The sequence below is a fragment of the Phocoena sinus genome, chromosome 16, assembly GCF_008692025.1.
Source record: "Phocoena sinus isolate mPhoSin1 chromosome 16, mPhoSin1.pri, whole genome shotgun sequence".
Classification (NCBI taxonomy): Eukaryota; Metazoa; Chordata; class Mammalia; order Artiodactyla; family Phocoenidae; genus Phocoena; species Phocoena sinus.
Window position 1 is genome coordinate 10,543,017 of NC_045778.1, and position 20,198 is coordinate 10,563,214.

At 39.4% G+C, this 20,198-nt stretch overlaps 1 protein-coding gene and 1 long non-coding RNA gene across 4 annotated transcripts in view; one reads left to right on the forward strand and one right to left on the reverse strand.

The window, feature by feature from the left end:
• ZNF37A (zinc finger protein 37A) overlaps positions 1-11,863 on the forward strand; it is a 53,962-nt gene extending 42,099 nt beyond the window's left edge. For all 3 annotated transcript variants that reach the window (XM_032608224.1, XM_032608223.1, XM_032608222.1), the window contains one exon: positions 7,116-11,863. In XM_032608224.1, the coding sequence (XP_032464115.1) occupies positions 7,116-8,566 (1,451 nt within the window). In that variant the 3' untranslated portion in view covers positions 8,567-11,863. The remainder of the gene's footprint in view (positions 1-7,115) is intronic.
• The window catches only part of LOC116741524, a 70,537-nt gene that overhangs the window by 10,203 nt on the left and 40,136 nt on the right, over positions 1-20,198 (reverse strand). The gene's annotated exons all lie outside the window — the stretch shown is intronic.

Here is a 20,198-nt window from a genome sequence, read left to right on the forward strand (position 1 = left end):
TCTGCCTGTTCCCTGAGCAGGCAAGCACGTGTGTGCACTTCAAAAGCAGAGTCCAAGTTTCTCACAGCTCCCCACACTGCAGGTCCCACTGGTCTTCATACCAGCCAAGAGGCCTTATCTTCCTGGTGTTGGACCCCAGGGCTAGGCTGCCCAATAAGGGGTTGGACCTGCTTCCCCCCCCCGCCCTGCCACAGGGAGGATCTTTGACCCTCCTTTTCTGTGTCCCCTCCTAGGGGCACAGGTCCTGAACTGATTGTTTCTCTTCCCTTCCTTCCCAACTCTGTGAATCTTCTTTATAGCCTTAGTTGTGTAAGAGTCTTTCTGCCAGTCTCCAGATTGTTTTCAGTGAGACCTGCTCCAAAATAGATGGTTCCTGGGGGAAGGTGAGCTAAGCGTCCTCTACCGCTGCCATCTTGATTTCCTCTTCTGTAAGTATTCTTGTGTATGTCTTTTGGAGGACCTAAACTCTTATTTTTGTCAGATGTAGAGCCAGAAATAGCTTTAGTAATATTTAAACTGTTTTCCAAAGTAATATTTAAACTGTTTTCCACCAGCTATGTAAGAGTTCCAGTTACATTACATCCTTCTGAGAACTTGATAGTCAGTCTAATTAATTTTATCCATTCTAGTCATTGTGGTGTGTTACTCAGTTTTAATTTCCATTTCTCTGATGACTAATGATGTTGAGCATCTTTTCATATGTTTGTTGCTTATTTGGATATCTCCTTTAGTGAAGTGATTATTCAGGTCATTTACTTTTTTTATATTACTAGGTTGTTGGTCTCTTGATTTAGAAGTGTTTAACAATATATTCTGGGTATGAACCTTTTGTCAAATTTCATGTATTGAAAAGTATCTTCTCAGTTACATCTTATCACTTCCTTAATGATATCTTCTGATAAACAGAAGCTTATTAAAAAGACTGTGGTCTTTTTAATTGAAATTTAATTCCTTCCATTGAATTGTGGTTTGTTTTTATTTTTGCAATTCACCTTTATTCCTTTTTTTTTTTTTTTTTACACCTATGTAACTAGAACCCAAGTTTGTGGATGAAGAGATAACCATGACAGACAGGACCCTTAGAGAATGAAGGGAGTTCAGTCAGACATCCAGAGTTAACACACTGTGTTCCCCAATGTTGGAGGTTTGCTGTAGAGCTGGGCAGTTTTAAACAGTTGACGTTTCTATGTTTGGGCAGCCTAAGAGTGCTTGTATGATAATCATACAGTATGGTGAGGTGGGCACGGGCCCCAATTACTTATTACCTCTTTTCACATGGTGGAGCTAAGTGAAACTGTTAAAAAATGTTTCTCCAGCTTTTAAAAATACAAAGAATGATTTCCAGAATTCCCCAGGAAGTAAGAACCGTTTTCCTTTTGAGCTGAAGAATGTATTGCATTTTCTACTTCACTGCAGAGATACTTCCTACTCTAAAATACCATCTTTTCATCCACATACAAATTGTGGAACAGAGGGGAACTGGGGCCAGGCACGGAATATGAAGAGGAATAATTTCACATCAGGTGGGCTGGAAGCCAACAGCTGAGTTTTTAAAAAAAATTTTTTATTGGAGTATAGTTGATTAACAATGTTGTGTTAGTTTCAGGTATACAGCAAAGTGAATCAGTTTAAAAAATATATATGTATCCATTCTTTTTCAGATTCTTCTCCCATATAGCTTATTACAGAATATTGAGTAGAGTTCCTTGTGCTGTAAGGTAGGTCCTTATTATCTACATAGTAGTGTGTCTATGTCAATCCCAATTTCCTAATTTATCACTTGCCCCCATATTTCCCCTTTGGTAACCGTAGGTTTGATGTCAAGATCTGTGAATCTCTTTCTGTTCTGCAAATAAGTTCATCCATTTCATTTTTAAATTAGATTCCACATATAAGTGATATCATATGATCTTACTTGGCTTAGTATATGATAACCTCTAGGTCCATCCATGTTGCTGCAAATGGCATTATTTCATTCCTTTTTATGGCTAATATTCCATGGTATATATATGTACCACATCTTCTTTATCCATTCCTCTGTTGATGGATGTTTATGTTGCTTTCATCTGTTTGGTATTGTAAATAGTACTGCTGTGAACATGGCCGGGGCAGGGGGTGTGTGTGTATCTTTTCGAAGTATGGTTTTCTCTAAGTATATGCCCAGTAGTGGGATTGCTGGGTTGTAGAGTAGTTCTATTTGTAGTTTTTTAAGGAACCTCCATACTGTTCTCCATAGTGGCTGTATCAATTCACATTCCCACCAACAGTGCAAGAGGGTTCCCTTTTCTCCACACACTCTCCAGAATTTATTGTTTCTATATTTTTTTGATAGCCACTGTGACCAGTGTGAGGTGATACCTCATTGTGGTTTTTGATTTGCATTTCTCTGATTAGTGATGTTAAGCATCCTTTCATGTGTTTGTTGGCAATCTGTGTATCTTCTGTGGAGAAATGTCTGTTTAGGTCTTCTGCCCATTTTTGGATTGGGTTGTTTGTTTTTTTGTTATTGAGCTGCATGAGCTGCTTGTAAATTTTGGAGATTAATCCTTTGTCAGTTGCTTCATTTGCAAATACTTTCTCCCATCGTGAGGGTTGTCTTTTGGTCTTGTTTACAGGTTTCCTTTGCTGTGCAAAAGCTTTTAAGTTTCATTAGGTCCTGTTTATTTCTGTTATTATTTTCATTACTCTAGGAGATGTATCAAAAAAGATCTTGCTGTGATTTATGTCAGAGCACGTTCTGCCTGTGTTTTCCTCTAAGAGTTTTATAGCATCCGGCCTTACATGTGAATTGCGGTTTTAGCTTTGTCATCTATCAGGTGATCACATATGTATGTATCTGGGCTTTCTTTACTGTTCCATTGACTGATTTATCCATCTTTATGACAATACCACACTGTCTTTTATTATAATATTGTAAGTCTTGACACCTGGCAGAGTTAGCCTTCTAGGTTTGCTGTTTTCTTCAAGATTCTTGGGTATTCTACAGCATGAATGTTGCCAAGAACATCTTCAGTCTACAGAATGTATTAAAATGATATCTATGTTTTTAGACATTCTGGACAATTCTATACTGTTATAGGTCTTTTGTATTTTCATTAACAAGGTGATTCTAAAATTTAATTTCCACAAATATAAACACACCTGTTAGGACGTTATTTGGGATTGTGTCACTCCTTTGGGGGAGAACTGACATCCTGACCATGGTATACCTCTACTTAGGTCTTTAAATTCTCAGTTGAGCAGTTTTGCCGATTTTTCTTTAAATATATTCCTAAATATTTTATATTATTTTTGTCTTTATACTAGCATTAAACAAACAATTATAGAAAAAACAGTACAAATAGTATATAGAAAAAGTTTATGTTTGCACATTTACCTTGTATCCTGCAACCTTGCTGATGAATTCACTTTTTCTGGTAGTTCTGTAGATTTGTAAAAATTTTCTATGTAAACAATTCTGTCATTTATGAATACAGACTTTTTTGCCTTTTGTACTGGCATTCCTAGCCAGTAGAGTGTTGTACAGAAGTTCTGACCTCAGGCAGATACTGTTCAGTATGTTACCATTAATTTTGACATTAAGGATTTCTGTAAATGCCCTTTATCATTTTAAGGAAGTTCTCTTCTATTCCTCGAGTTTTTTAAAAAAAAAACATGAATTCAGTTCTGTCAAATGCTTATCTATCTATCTCTGTATGAGATAAATCATATGGCTTTTCCTACTTAGTACTGGTGAGTAGTCTTGATTAAACCAGTCTGATATTTCTGAAATACATCCTCCTTGATCAGAATGTATTCAGTTTTTATAATCACTGAGTTTTTCTGTGTGTATTCTGTAGCTGGCCTTTGCTGTAATCTTTCCAGGTTTGGGGTTGAAGACTGTCCTATTTTTGTAAGATGAGTTGAGCATTGTTTCATGATGATTTTTCAAGATTGTGTTATTCTTTATTGTTTGAAAATTCAAAAAGCCATTTCACCCTGAAGTTATTTTTATGCAGATTTAAATTTTTTAACTTGATTAATCTCATAAATACAATACATGTAGTTTAGTTTCTGGAACAGATGGTGAAATATTATTTACTTAAAACCAACGTACCAACGTACCTTAATATCTTACTCTTGGTGCAGTGAGACAGAAGCTAGGTGTCCTACACATACACACAAAGTTGGTATTGCAGGTGAAGAACACTGATAAAATGAATCTGGGCTTGCTCCTGTAGAAGGGAGAGGTAGCTGTCCCACTCTTTTAAAAGGAGAAAGAAAAACCTTTGCTCCCTTGGGGAGGATCCTGAATTCTTTCTTTAACCTTTTGGTATATGAATTTCTTCAGGGGAAAAAAAAGACCACTGTCTCCAGCTTCACACCTAGGATGTCATCAGGGCTCCCAGGTTTCAGCACCTGCACTGAAATGTAAATCTCTCTAATCTCATTCTTTGACCTTAGGTTCCAAGTTTCATTAACATTTGCTCACAAAGTAACATTATTTTCCAGAGTCCCACAGTGCTACTCATTTTACTTCTCCATAGGTGACTTCTGGCCAGTTTTTCTACATATGTGCTATTCCTCATTTTGTTTTAGCCTTTTAACAATGAAGGTCTGTGGTAGAAAGCTGGATAGTTTCCTCTTCAAATTCTTCTCTTGGCCTTTTGCATGGCCCAGCTGTACCCAGGTGCAGCAGGGTATACTAATATTTTGCCATCCATACAACTCTGGCCAGTCAGTTGAAGCTGATTTAAATGCCTTCCAGGCTGAGGCAGGATCATGTATCATTTCAGCTAAATTTAGGAACAAATTCCACACCTCTTTCTAGTGGAATAACAGCACTATAGGTAAAACTCCTCACAGACTGAGGGTCTGAGGTCTCTTTCTTACACTACCAGGTGTTTGCACAAATACTTGAACATTTCTGATAACTATCCCTAGGTGCAAATCACACACACATTCTGATGTAGTAGCCACAAAATAACACAAAGCTGTTTTTTAAAAATTACCCTTGTGAGTGAGGTCAGCATCATGGCAGTTTGAGATATTCATTTTGTCACTCCCCTTCAACCTACAAATAGTAAAACATCTGTAACTCAAATCCTCTGCCCAACACACCAGGACACCAAAGAGTTCCATACATCAGTACATCTACAGGTGGGTGGATGAACACAGAGGAGACAGAACCAGGGGAACAGCAAGGAGTAGATGACAGTAGATGAAAACGAGCAATTTTATAGGGGATAAACAGCTGGGCTTACCCAAAGAAAACTATATTCATTCTAGATTTGTAAAATGATGGCTAAAAAATGTTTGTCTCAGTGATACTTTAAAAAAATATATTGTCAGGCTTTCCTGGTGGCACAGTGGTTGAGAGTCCACCTGCCAATGCAGGGGACATAGGTTTGTGCCCTGGTCTGGGAAGATCCCGCAGAGCGGCTGGGCCTGTGAGCCACAACAGTGAGAGGCCTGCATACCACAAAATACATATATATATAGTCAGTTCTCAAGGGCTTAATTTCCCAAGTATACAAACAGCTCATACAACTCAACAACAAGATAACCCAATCAAAAATGGGCAGAACACCTAAATAGACGTTGCTCCAAAGAACACAAAGATGATGATGGTCAATAGGCACATGAAAAGATGCTCAACATCACTAATTATTAGAGAAACGCAAATCAAAACTACAATGAGGTACCACCTCACACCGGTCAGAGTGGCCATCATTAAAATGTCTACAAATAACAAATGCTGGAGAGGGTGTGGAGAAAACGGAACCCTCCTACACTGTTGGTGGGAATGTAAATTGATACAGCCACTATGGAGAACTCTATGGAGGTTCCTCAAAAAACTAAAAATAGAATTGCCATATGATCCCACAGTCCCACTCCTGGGCATATATCCAGACAAAACTCTAAGATACATGCACCCCAATGTTCATAGCAGCACTATTTACAATAGCCAAGACGTGGAAGCAACCTAAATGTCCACTGACAGAGGAATGGATAAAGAAGATGTGGTACATATATACAATGGGATCTTACTCAGCTATAAAAAAAAGAATGAAATAATACCATTTGCAACAACATGGATGGACCTAGAGATTATCATACTAAGTGAAATAATTCAGAAAGAGAAAGACATATACCACATTATCACTTATATGTGGAATATAAAATATGACACAAACGAACTTATGTATGAAACAGAAATAGACTCACAGATATAGAGTACAGACTGGTGGTTGCCAAGGGGGAGGGATGGAGTGGGTGTTTGGGAGTAGCAGATGTAAACTAGGATATATTAGGATATATAAGAGTGAATAAACAACAGGGTCCTCCTGTACAGCACAGGGAACTAGATTTAATATCCTGTAATTAACTATAATGGAAATGAATATGAAAATGTATATATATATATATAACTGAGTCACTTTTCTGTATACCAGAAACTAACAACATTGTAAATCAACTATACTTCAATAAAGTAAATTTTTGAATATATACTGTCAGTTTTGGGACATTAAACTCAAGGATATAGAATACTGTAGATAGTAGAGGAGTAAAAACAACCACACATAATCATAAGTTAAAGGTAAAAGAAATTTCTAGGACCAGGTTTAGAATTTTATTCCTTACGGTTTTCGTGGTATACAGAGATGTTGAAACATGGATATGAAAGCAGGATAAAACTGATACTAACTCAGGTGAAATCTGGGGGAAAGCCAGAAGGGATTGAAACAGGGTTTGATGGTCAGGAGAGGTCCACTGCTGACCAACTCTGATGTAATGAAGGGAACATACCATACCTACAATAGAGCTGTAAGTCTGAATCTGTGGCAAGAATGGCTTGTCTACTCATTGATTTGCTCTTTTGTTGCTTATTTTTATTCCTCATGAATCAGAGCTAGAAAAGAACTACTGTTCCTTTATGAGTTAAGGCTCTTAGAATATTGATTTCTTGCTGCTGGGTAGAATGGAAAAGAGAGAGAAGACTGGACATATACACTGTTGTCATATTCTAGGCACGGAAGAGATAAGACCTAAACTGATCAGCTCCCTGAAACCTAATGCTAATTATTTCCTCCAAATATCCTTGTGAACTAATCTTTCTTGTCACTCTATTTCAGAATTAATTAATAGCAGTAGAAACTATTCAAGAAAGAAGTTTGATGAGTTTAACAAAGGTAGAAAATGGTTCCATGATGACAAGCATGAAGGAATTCACTCTGAAGAGAAACCTTATGAATATAATAAAAATGGGAATGGCCTCTGTCTTAATGAAGACTCTGTTCAGCCTCAAAAAATTCAAATTTTGGAGCAACCTTTTGAATACAGTGAATGTAGGAAAGCTTTCCATGAGAATTCACTCTTTGTTATACATAAGAATCCTTACACAGGACAGAACACCTGTGAATACACTGAATACAGAAAAACCTTCTGTGATATGTCATCTCTCTTTGCTCATCAGAGAACACATCCAAAAGAGAATCATTATGAATTTAATGAATGTGGAGAAAATTTCTTTGAGGAATCCATTCTCTTTGAACATAATGTTCACCCTTTGAGCCAGAAGTCAGATCTCATTCCAATTCAGAGAAGCCACTCAATTGACAATATTATTGGATATAATGAATGCGGAAACTTTTTCAATGAAAAATTAGTCTTTGGCATACAACAGAGCATACAAACAGGAGAAAAACCCTATGAATGTCATGAATGTGGAAAAACCTTCAACAAGAAGTCAGCCCACACAAGACATCGAAGAACCCACACTGGGGAAAAATCCTGTGAATGTCATGAATGTGGGAAAACTTTCTGCAAGAATTCAGACCTCATTAAACATCAGAGAATTCATACAGGGGAGAAACCTTATGAATGTCAAGAATGTGGGAAATCCTTCAGTGAAAAGTCAACCCTCACCCAACATCACAGAACACACACAGGGGAGAAACCATATGAATGTCATGAATGTGGAAAATCCTTCTCATTTAAGTCAGTCCTTACTGTACATCAGAAAACACACACAGGGGAGAAGCCCTATGAGTGCTATGAATGTGGGAAGGCCTTTCTCAGAAAATCAGACCTCATTAAACATCAAAGAACTCACACAGGAGAAAAACCTTACGAATGTAATGAATGTGGGAAATCCTTCTCTGAGAAGTCAACTCTCACTAAACATTTGAGAACTCACACAGGCGAGAAGCCCTATGAATGTACTGAATGTGGAAAATTTTTCTGCTACTACTCGGGTTTCACAGAACATCAGAGGAGACATACAGGAGAGAAACCTTTTGGATGTAATGAATGTGGGAAAAACTTCCGTCAGAAATCAGCCCTAATTGTTCATCAGAGAACTCACGTAAGACAGAAACCCTATGAATGTAATGAATGTGGAAAGTCATTCTGTGTGAAGTCAAAACTCACTGCACATCATAGAACACACACAGGGGAGAAACCCTATGAATGTAATGTTTGCAGGAAATCGTTCTATGTGAAGTCAAAACTTACTGTACATCAGAGAACACATTTGGGAAGAAACCCTATAAATATAATAAATGAGGGAAATCACTCTGGGTGAAGTCAAGAGTTTATATAACAAAGAACACAAAGCAGGGAGAAAAATCTGTTAAGATTTTGAGAACATCTTTGGTCTAAAGTCAGTTCTCGTAATACAGCAGAGAACTTACAGAGGGAAGAAAATAATATGAAGATATTCTGGACATAGGAAAACTTTCTACTGGAATTTGAACCATACAGTGTATCAGAAAGCTCAGAGTACAGAAAACCTATTGGTGAATGAATACAGGGAACCTTCTGCCCAAAGCCACACCTCACTAAACATCAGAGAAATCACACAGGGTAGAAACCTCTATCAGTAGTCATAAAGATGACTTCATCCACAGGCCAGAGAAAATGCACAAACTATATAGCAAGTTATAGGAAAGCATTTACTATGAGTTGGTGTTTTATGGGACTTGTGTGAAATGTTTGAAGTAGCATTTCAGTGGATATCAGATAGTAATTTAAGTGGGTAGAAGCTTTAGGTTAAACCTAAGCTTACCATACATCAGCAATTTTGAACTGAAGTGTCTGGCATTTAGGAAATGTGGAGAATGTTTGCATTTAGACATAGCATTTATACAATTTGGCCTATTGCTGGGTGTGCTATTCCTTCCAATTTAAGGTACTGGACATCAACTGGAACCAGGAGTTATAATCAACTCACGTGTTTATTGCTGAGGCATATGGAAAACAAGGGAAGATTTTTTAGCAAGGGGACCCACCTGCAAGATTTCCTGATGTCCAGGTAGAGAGAGAGAGAGATCCTTGTCTTGGTGATATACATAGGACAGGTGCTTGCCAGCAGGATTTCTAATTGTGAGGCTGACTAATTTTGAGTGGGCTGTCCTGAAATGGTGGATCAAAGGGGCAATGTAGGTTCCTTGAATGCAGCTACCTGGTGTAGTGGAAGTGGTATGAAATATAGGTAGTTTCTGCCTTACCAGTGTTTAACAGTTTGGCCAGATGCCATCCTGCTGTGAAGTGACTTACTGCAACCAACTTAACATGTTTCTTTAAAAAGCAGAACATTCATGTATAAACATATACACTGTTAAGTATGGAACTTTAAAAAGCACAAATAGATTTTACTACTGAGTAAGATACAGTAGTTTGCAGCAGACCAGTGCACTTACTAAGAACAACTAGAAAAGCAGTTCACAAAAAGCATCTATTTACTCGCAACCTATTGCAGAAGCAAAGAGGGCTAGAATGGTAATATTCAGGAGAGGAGTGAATGACAGAAAGTATATGGGAAAATATAGCTGTTTTTCCTGGGAGCACTTGCCAATTCTGGCTACAGGGAGGAACCTGAATATTGAGCTTGGCTCAGGCAGAGGGCTATATAGCTTGGTGGGGCAAGGGGGGTTAGGGTGCAGGGAGACTAGAAACCAGGGAATGGTGAACTTTGCCAGTCAAGGCTGGAGTGAAAAATTCTGAAACATGAGAGGCTTCAAACACATAGCCAGTTTCTCAAAATTTTGAGAATACTGACACAGGGCAGGAACTTGAAAATCTAATCTCAAAAACACAAGTAGATTTTCTTTTTCAGTACTGAGAAATAAATGAATAGAATTCAGGAACTGCCAGTAGGATGGGCCCCTGGCAAACATAGCATGCTATCAATAAAAGCACAAGGTCATACCAGAGGTAGATTGTACCTTACCCAAACTGCAAACAATCTGAGTCATATTTAAAAATCTACCAGAAAGAAAACTCATAGGAATAGATGGCTTCACTGCAGTTATTCTAAATATTAAAAAAAGACATAATACCAAACTTTTATAAACTTTTCCAGAGATAGGAAGATAGGAATTTTCCTGTTCACTTTATGAGGCCAGTACAACTTTGATACCAAAACCTTTAAGACATTTCAGGAAAGTAAAGTTATAGACCAATAACTTACGAGTTTAGATACAAAATCCTAAAATTAAAAAAATTCCAGCCATATCAAAGGACAATATATCTTGACTAAATTATGTTTACTAGAGGAATCAAAGGATAGATTTAGTATTTCAAATTCAATCCATTTGGCCTTCTACTCCTCTCATTCTCCTTTCTCCCTTTGCACTTTGTAAATTTCTCTTCTGCCTTCCCTTCCTAGAGTTTAACAGGCAGAATAGGCCTGCCGTGAGGGATGAGAAAGGTGTTGTGGTGATGTGCCAACCTGCATCAAGAGTGCTGGGGGCAAATGGAAGAGATGGTTAGCATGGCTGAGATACTGGTAACATTGAGCAGATAAGTAAATGTGTTGAAGATGATGAGAGCCAGGTTCCTCACTGTTAGAAAAGGTATCTATAAAAATGGAAAGGGGGGAAGTTAGAAAACCACCTGGAGTGTTGGACTGGAATGATACTCATTTTAACTACACAGAAATAATTATAGTAGTCATTATGTGTGTGTTTGTGTGTATTTTATGGATCTGTCTGACAGCTCAGTAGCACTGAGCACACCAATTACCAGGTTATTAATTACTAAATACTATCCTCCCACCAAAAATGGAGCAGGTCTCTGGAGTGATAGCTTATTCCAAGTCAGAGATGGGGAGAAATATCTATCAGACAATAAGAAAATGTTCTAAGAATTATGGAAACATGTCAAAAGAACCACCTGGGACAGGTTCCAGTGGCCAAATTTGAGACAGTTTGAACATCAAAACAAATAACAATAGTATCATAATATAAGTGACTTAAAAATGTGAATCCAATAATTTGTACAGATATAAATAAGTGAATAAATACATAGAGGAGGGAAAGCTTTCTTTATAAGCCAACTAATAAATGTAGGAGGAATAATGGCAATAGAAAAAACACTATTTGGCAACCATCATACTGGTGGTTGATTCAGTAAGTAGGTGCCAACATAGAGTTTGTGGGTAGAAGTTTAATGAAGAACAGGTATTGGCATTATCTCCAAATATTTTGCCACAAAATACTAATCAACTACAAAGGTGAAAATCGTGATTTTTATGATAAACCTGGCAGACACCAACATAATCAAGTGATCAAAGTTCACTTCACCAATGGTAGGACAGGTCAACGTAATGTACTCCCTGGTGAGATGCTCTGAGAAGAGCCAACACATTTGTGCTGTATTCTTACCAAGAAAGCATAGCCAGAGTATGCTAATGCAGAAATATCAGATGAACCCCCTTGAAAGGTTATATTATAGAATGTAAAGCCTATATTTAAATTGTCAAGGACATAAAAGGAAAAGACTGGGAGACTGTTCCAGGTTGGACTAGACTGAAGATGTTTTAAAATAAAAACAAAAAGGAAAAATAGAATAGTTGGGACAATAAAGACTGTGTAAATTCGATGGTAGTGTTTATTTCCAGACTTGGGTCCATAGGTAAGTAAGTGTTTTGTTTCAGGAAAATACACACTCAAGTACATAGGGGAAACGAAGTCTCGTGTCTGCAGGTTATTTTCAAATGCTTTAGAAAAAGAGTAATGAGTGTGTGTGTGTAGAGACAGTTAAAGTATGTGCTCAAGGGACAGATGGAGGAAATGCAGTGCACAGGGGGAAATCGGAATGCGTTTTTTCTACTAGTGACTTTAGTAAGTTTGAAATCATATCCAAGCAATACTTAAAAGTTTAAGTTAATTGATGTAGCCTACCACATTAGAAAAAAATAAGTTAAACCATATTAGTGTCTCAGTAGATGTGGAAAACATTTGATAGAATTTTACACACATTCATGATTAAAAAACTACACTAGGAATAGAAGGAAACTTCATTAAAAACAAGTAAAAAGCTAATACACAACAAACATCAAACTAAGTAGATGAATACTGGAATATTTCTTCCTGATATTAATAATGGGACAAGGACCTCCCTGGTGGTGCAGTGGTTAAGAATCAGCCTGCCAGTGCAGGGGACATTGGTTCGAACCCTGGTCCAGGAAGATTGCCACATGCCACTGAGCAACGAAGCCTGCGTGCCACAGCTACTGAAGCCCGCGTGCCTAGAGCCCGTGCTCCACAAGAGAAGCCACTGCAATGAGAAGCCCACACATCACAATGAAGAGTAGCCCCCACTTGCCACAACTAGAGAAAGCCCGTGCGCAGCAATGAAGACCCAATGCAGCCAAAAATAAATAAAATTTTAAAAATAATAATGAGACAAGAATGCTTGTTACTGCCACCACTACTATCTAACAGTGGACTGAAGGTTTTTAGCTATGTCAGGTCAGTAAGGCCAAACAAAAATAAAAATAAGACCTAAAAACTGGGAAGACTGAAGTAAAACTCATTATTTGCAAGTAATACCACTGTTTACATTTAAAAATCTATGGAAAAATTATTAGAAATATGTGAATTTAGCAAACTGGCTATATAAAAATTATATTTTTATGTATAAACAACCAATAGAAAAATTAAATGATGCCAGGAGAATTGCATCCTTCCTGGATAGGGTGGCAAAGAACAGATTTATTCTCCTGCCTGGCATAATTGGGGAAACGGGAAACAGAAAAATAAAGGAAATAATTATGTTCAAGTCACTGGACATACAACAGCCCTAAAACAGTTCCAGAAATCCAAAAAGTGCATCACAAAATTAAGAGACGTTCAAAGACAAAAATAAATGAAAGGGTGTTAAGAATGACTTGTGGGGAGAAGACAAGATGGCAGAGTAGAAGGAAGTGAACTCACTCCTTACGGAACCATCAAAATCACAATGAACTGCTGAACAACCACTGCCAATAAATAAATAATGCTTGAACCTACCAAAAAAAATACCCTACATCCAAAAACAAAGAAGAAGCAACCAAGAGACAGTAGGAGGAGCACAATCACAATAAAATCAAATCTCATATATGCTGGGTGGGCGACTCACAAACTCGATAACAGTTATACCACAGTTCTCCCACAGGAGTGAAAGTTCTGAGCTCCCAGCCTGGGGGTCTGGCAACAGGAGGAGGAGCCCCCAGAGAGTCTGGCTTTGAAGGCCAGGAATTCCGCAGGACTGGGGTAAACAGAAACTCCACTCCTGGAGGGCGCACAAAGGGTCTTGTGTGTACCAGGACCCAGGGAAAAAAGTGGTGACCTCATGAGAGACTGGGCTAGACTTACCTGCTAGTGTTGGAGGGTCTCCTGCAGAGGCAGGGTTTGCTGTGGCTCACTGCGGGGACAAGGACATTGGTGGCAGCAGTTCTGGCAAGTACTCACTGGCCTAAGCCCTCTTGGAGGCTGCCATTCTCACCAAGACCTGGCCCCACCCAACAGCCTACAGGCTCAGTGCTGGGACACCTCAGACCAAACAACCAACAGGGCAGGAACACAGCTCCACCTAACAGTAGACTGGCTGCTTAAAGTCCTCCTGAATAAACTGCTGCCTGATAAACACACCCCAACATGGCCCTGCCTACCAGAATGACAAGACCCAGTTCCACCCACCAGTGTGCAGGTACCAGTCCTTCCCACCAGGAAGCCTGCATAAGTCTCTTAGCCAGCCTCATCCACCAGGGGGCAGGTAGCAGAAGCCAGAAGGAACTACAACCCTGCAGCCTGCAGAATGGAAACTGCAATCACAGAAAATTAGACAAAATGAGACAGCGGAGGAATACGTCCCAGATGAAGGAACAAGTTACAACCCCAGAACACCACCTAAGTGAAGTGGAGATAGGCAATCTACCTGAAAAAGAATTCAGAGTAATGATAGTAAAGATGATCCAAGATCGTGGGGAAAAAATGGAGACACAGATGGAGAGGATACAAGAAATGTTTAACAAAAACCTAGAAGAACTAAAGAACATACAGATGAACAATACAATAACTGAAATGAAAAATACACTAGAAGGAATCAATAGAATAACTGAGGCAGAAGAATGGATAAGTGAGCTAGAAGACAGAATGGAGGAAATCACTACCATGGAACAGAATAAAGAAAAAAGAATGAAAAGAAATGACGACAGTCTAAGAGACCTCTGGGACAACATTAAACACACAAACATTTGCATTATAGGGGTCCCAGAAGGAGTAAGAGAAAGGACCTGAGAAAATACATGAAGAGATAACAGCTGAAAACTTCCCTACCATGGGAAAGAAAATAGTCACCCAAGTCCAGGAAGGGCAGAGAGTCCCAGGCAGGATAAACCCAAGGAGAAACACGCCAAGACACATAGTAATCAAATTGACAAAAATCAAAGATAAAGAAAAAATATTAAAAGCAACAAGGGAAAGGCAACAGATAACGTACAAGGAAACTCTCCCATAAGGTTATCAGCTGATTTCTCAGCAAAAACTCTGCAGGCCAGAAGGGGGTGGCACAATGTATTTAAAGTTATGAAAGGGAAGAACCTACAACCAAGAATGCACAGCAAGCTTCTCATTCAGATTCAACAGAGAAATCAAAAGCTTTTCTGACAAGCAGAAGCTAAGAATTCAGCACCACCAGACCAGCTTTGCAACAAATGTTAAAGGAACTTCTCTAGGTGGGAAAGAAAAGACCACAACTAGAAACAAAATTATGAATGGAAGAGCTCACCAGTAAAGGCAAACATACAGTAAAGATAGGAAATTATCTGCACACAAATATGATATCAAAACCAGCAATTGTGAGGAGAGCACAAGTGCAGGATATTGGAAATGCATTTGAAATTAAAGATCAGCAACTTAATACAATCTTATTTTTTTGATATAGACTGCTATATCAAAACCTCATAGTAACTGCAACTGAAAATCTACAATAGATACACACACAAAGAAGAAAAAGGAATCCAAACACAACACTAAAGTTAGTCGTCAGATCACAAGAGAACAAAAAAAGGAAGGGAATAAAAAACACCTACAAAAACAAATCCAAAACAGTTAACAAAAATAAATGGGGCTTCCCTGGTGGCGCAGTGGTTGAGAGTCCGCTTGCGATGGGGGGGACGCGGGTTCGTGCCTGGTCCGGGAAGATCCCACATGGCACGGAGTGGCTGGGCCCGTGAGCCATGGCCGCTGAGCCGGCGCGTCCGGAGCCTGTGCTCCGCAACGGGAGAGGCCACAACAGTGAGAGGCCCGCGTACTGCAAAAAAAAAAAAAAAAAAAAAAAAATGAAGGATTTCCTTAGTGTTGATGACTCTGAAGACTGATTTCTCCCTAAATTGAATGATTAATTCAATGCAACCCTAACTGCCATCCAACAGCAGGTTTTGTTGTTGGAAATCATGAATTTAAAATGTATTTGCAAATGCAGTGACCAACAATAACTGACACAGTCTGAAAATAGCAAAGTAAAGCTGCAGGACTCAGACTGCTACATAACTAGACTGTTACAGGCAGACCTCAGAGTTACTGTCTTGGTTCCGGACCACAGCAATAAAGTAAATATTGTAATAAAGCGAGTCACACTGGTTCTCAGTGCATATAAAAGTTACATTTAGGGCTTCCCTGGTGGCGCAGTGGTTGAGAGTCCGCCTGCTGATGCAGGGGACACGGGTTTGTGCCCCGGTCCAGGAAGATCCCACATGCCGCAGAGCGGCTAGGCCCATGAGCCATGGCTGCTGAGCCTGCGTGTCCAGAGCCTGTGCTCCGCAATGGGAGAGGCCACAACGGTGAGAGGCCTGCGAACCGCAAAAAAAAAAAAAAAGAAGCCAGTGGCATACTGGGAGGAGACAACTGCAGTGCATGTTTCTAACCAAGGATTCTTACACAAAATGTGTAAAGAGCTCCTATAAATCAAAAAAGTCAGAAAAATTAGCAGAAAAACATAAATTGAACATAATTTACAAAGAGTATATTTAACTGGCAAGTAAACATGTGAAAACTTGATCAGCTTCAGTAGCCATCAAGGAAAGGTAAATTATAACAAAAATTAAATACCACTACACACCAGAATGGCTAAAACAATTTTTTAAAAACTGATGAAGATATGAAGCAACTGGGATTCATACAAGTTTGGTGGAAATCTAAATTGTACACTTTGGGAAACAGGCTTTTTCTACTAAAGCTGAGCATGCATGTTAATTTTGGGGTTTTTTTGTTTTTTGTTTGTTTTGCTAGTTTTTTGTTGTCGTTTTTGGCCGTGCTGTGCAGCATGCGGGATCTTAAGCATGGAGTCCTAACCACTGGACTGCCAGGGAATTCCCCTATTATTTTGGATGTGTAATTGTACTTCTAGGCATATATCCAACGGATAAATACAAATATTTTTACTGAAAGAGTATTCACAGTAGTACTATTCTCAATAGCCCGGATACAGACAACAGCACAAATGTCCACCAACACTAGAATGGATATATAAATGTGCTCTATTCACTCAGTGATACACTCTACAGGATTGAGAATGAACCAACCACAACTGCACGCATACAAAAGAAACAGCACAAAGGAGTACATACTATATTTCACTCAAAAAGACAAATTTAATATGTGGTGTTGGAAGTTGGGATGGTAGTTGCCTGGATGGTGACAAGTTGGAAGGATTGACTTGAGGGAGCTTCTCTGGTGTTAACAGTGTTCTGGTTTTTTATCTGTATATTGACTGTAGGTGTATTCACTTGACAAAAGTTATTGTGAATATTTATATATACTCATAGTTTAGTATAACTGTTCCTTAATAAAAAACAGAAAGTCTGAACATGTTGGCTCTCTGAAATCCCTCCAATAGTTTCTCAGTTCTTAAAAAACACAACACAAATAAGATGATTCATTAGGATAACAGCAGTAAGTATGTATGTGAAGAATCCCTGTGTGATGTGCTAAAGGTATGTGAATATATTACATAACATATTTTGTCCCCTTAGCTATGTGACAAAGATTTTTCACGTTAAATGCTAACCAATTTCTCTTAATATACATTTTAAGGCAAATAATATTTTACAGTTGTCAAGTTTACCTTACCTAGTATATGTTCTCTTATGGTTTCCTGGCATATATAAGTGGATATAGCCAGTGTTTTCTATTAACTCTTTAATAAAGAATTTAAACATTGTGTTTATTAAGTTTTCATGTGCCTCAGCATCTACCAGTGGGTATAATGAAAATACTAATTAAACAAAATAAGCATTATCATGTTAATTAAAGAAAGCAGATTTGAACTACTTCAATTCAACACAGTATTGCTTTCCATTATATGAAGAAAATATCCTGTTAAAATGTTCAGGTGAGACATCTAGGTATGAGTTGTATAATCCAAGCTAAACAGGAAATACTTACATCTGTATTATGATGTTGTGTATATATTTTTTCCTATTCCTTTCTTCCCAATAAACAGGAGGATGTAGAGTTAGATACCAGATTGCTTGAGTTTATATGCTCTCTGGCTTTGTCTCTTAAAAGATTTGTGACAAATTAACTATCTGTATTCAGACCCTCATCTATAAAATGGGCACATTAGTAGTGCCTACTTCATAGCGGTGCTCAGAATAATTTATGAACTATGAGTTATGCATACATTAGCTGTTATTTCTTGAATTACCTTTCAAACAATTGAAAGATTCTTACGAACTCTTTATTCCCTATACTCATTTTTTTCCCTTGGTAGCATAGCCTTATTTGTATTTTCTTACCTTCGTCTTAGAATGCTCAGAGTAAACCTTGGTTAGATTAAGACAGTCATGGAAAAGTTTCTCCTTGGGGATTTGTTTGGGATTGGCACATGTCCTTATTCTGGCCAGAGCTGTTTGCAGAGGTGTTCTGAAAACTTCTGGAAAGGCTTCTTTCTTGTGCAGCTGAAAATTTTCATGTCTGGACATGACCCTTAGTTATACCCTGCATCTCTGAGCAGTAGGTGAAGACTGAGGGTGGTAGAGCAGAGAGTGAACAGATCTGGATTCACGAGGATGTCATTCAGCTCTTTAACTGTTCTGCAGTGAGGACAGTCGGAGGCTGTACTCAGCAGTGGGCAGAACTCAGAGTAGCTTCCCTGCCCAGGCAGGGCCACAGAACAGCCCCCAAGGCTGGCAAGACTCTTGTTTGGGGAGTTAATCAGGGAGAACTGTGCCCCAAGTTCCTTGGCCAGACATGGCCCAGTGTCCTGGTTCTGCAGATGTGCAGTGCTGCTGGCCATGCTCTCTGAAGTGCTGTTGGGTTAAGCAGCTTTCCAGGTGCTCGGGTCAGGCTTCCTGGTAGGGTGGGGGTATGTATTAGCTCTCCTGCCTGGCTGGAGTGGGGGGAACAGCTCCACCAAGCTTTGCATGGCTATGTTTTTTGTGGTCTTACCTCAATCCAGTTCTGTGGTCCTGCTTGGGCAGGGAAGCTACTCCATAGCTCTACCTATTGCTGAATACAACCTCCAACACTACCAATCAGGAAACCTAACCAGAACTCCTGGGAATCTCAGTAGCTCACCCCGCAGCCCTGATTACAGTGGCACTTGAGCAGAGAGTTTGGCCAGCAGCTCTGCATCTGCAGAACAAAGATAGTGGCCCCATTTGTCCAGGGAGCTTAGTGCACAGTTCCGTCTAACTTGATCCCCAAACAAAGAGCCCTGCCAGTCTTGGGGGCTGATCTGCAGCCCCAACTGGGCAAGGATGCTCGTTTATAGCCACACCCAAAGTGAATACAGCTTCCAGCCTGGCTTGACCAAGAAACCTAGCCAGATCTCCTGGGAATCTGTGTAGCCCATCCTGCAACTCTGATTACAGTAGCACTTGAGTAAAGAGCCCATCCAGTGGCCCTACCCATTTGATAGAGCTAGGACAGTGGTCTGTCAGGTCATGGAACTTGGTACATATTTCTGCCTAATTTGATCCTCAAACAAGAGACTTGCCATGCTTAGGGCCTGTACAGGGGCCCACCCTAATAGGGAAACTAATTTGTAGCCCCTTCCATTGCTGAATAGAGCCTTCAGTCCATCCAATTAGGGAGCCTAACCAGAGCACAAGAGGAGCTGCCTAGCCCATCCAACACCCCTGCTTACAATGGCACTTGAACAGAGAGCAAAGCCCTTGGCTTTCCTCATCTGCAGGGTAAATCTGGTGGCCCCATGCAGCCAGGAATTTGACGTACAGTCTTGCCTTATTTGGGTTCCCAAACAATGAGCTGTGCCGGCCCTGGGACCTGTTCTTCACCCCACCAGGGAAGAGAAGCTCATTCATAGCTCCATCTAACTGCTGAGTATAGTACTGATACCCAGTCCTGACTGTCCAGGAAGCCTGACCAGAGAACCCAGGCAATAGCAGAGCCCATCCTATGGCCTCACTTGAGCAGGAAACCAAGTCAGCAATTTCTATTCAAATGTTTTCAGCCAGAGGCAGCCCCTCCTGACCTCAGAGCTTGGGCAGAGGCCTTGCCCCAAAAGAGATGGAAAGCAAGCCGCAATTGCCCAAAGTATGCTACCAGTTGCCATGTCCAGAAACCGAAACTGAGCTGACTGGTGAAGAACTGACTTTACCAAAGTTAACCTGTGAAGTCTGGAAGAGGAAACCGTTTGCTCAAATGTAGAAACCAACATATGGATTCAAGGATCATGAAAAATCAAGTAAACATGACACCATGAAAGGAAACTAATAAAGCTCCAGTAACACCCTAAAGAAATGGAGATCTAGGAACAGTCAGACAAAGAATTCAGAATAATCCTCTTAAATAAGATTAGTAAACTACAAGAACACAGATAATTAAAGGATATTAGGAAAACAATGCATGAACAAAATGAGAAGTTCAACAAAGAAATCAAAAAAAATTGAGAGCTGAAAAAAAAGAAACTGCACTGAAGAATTC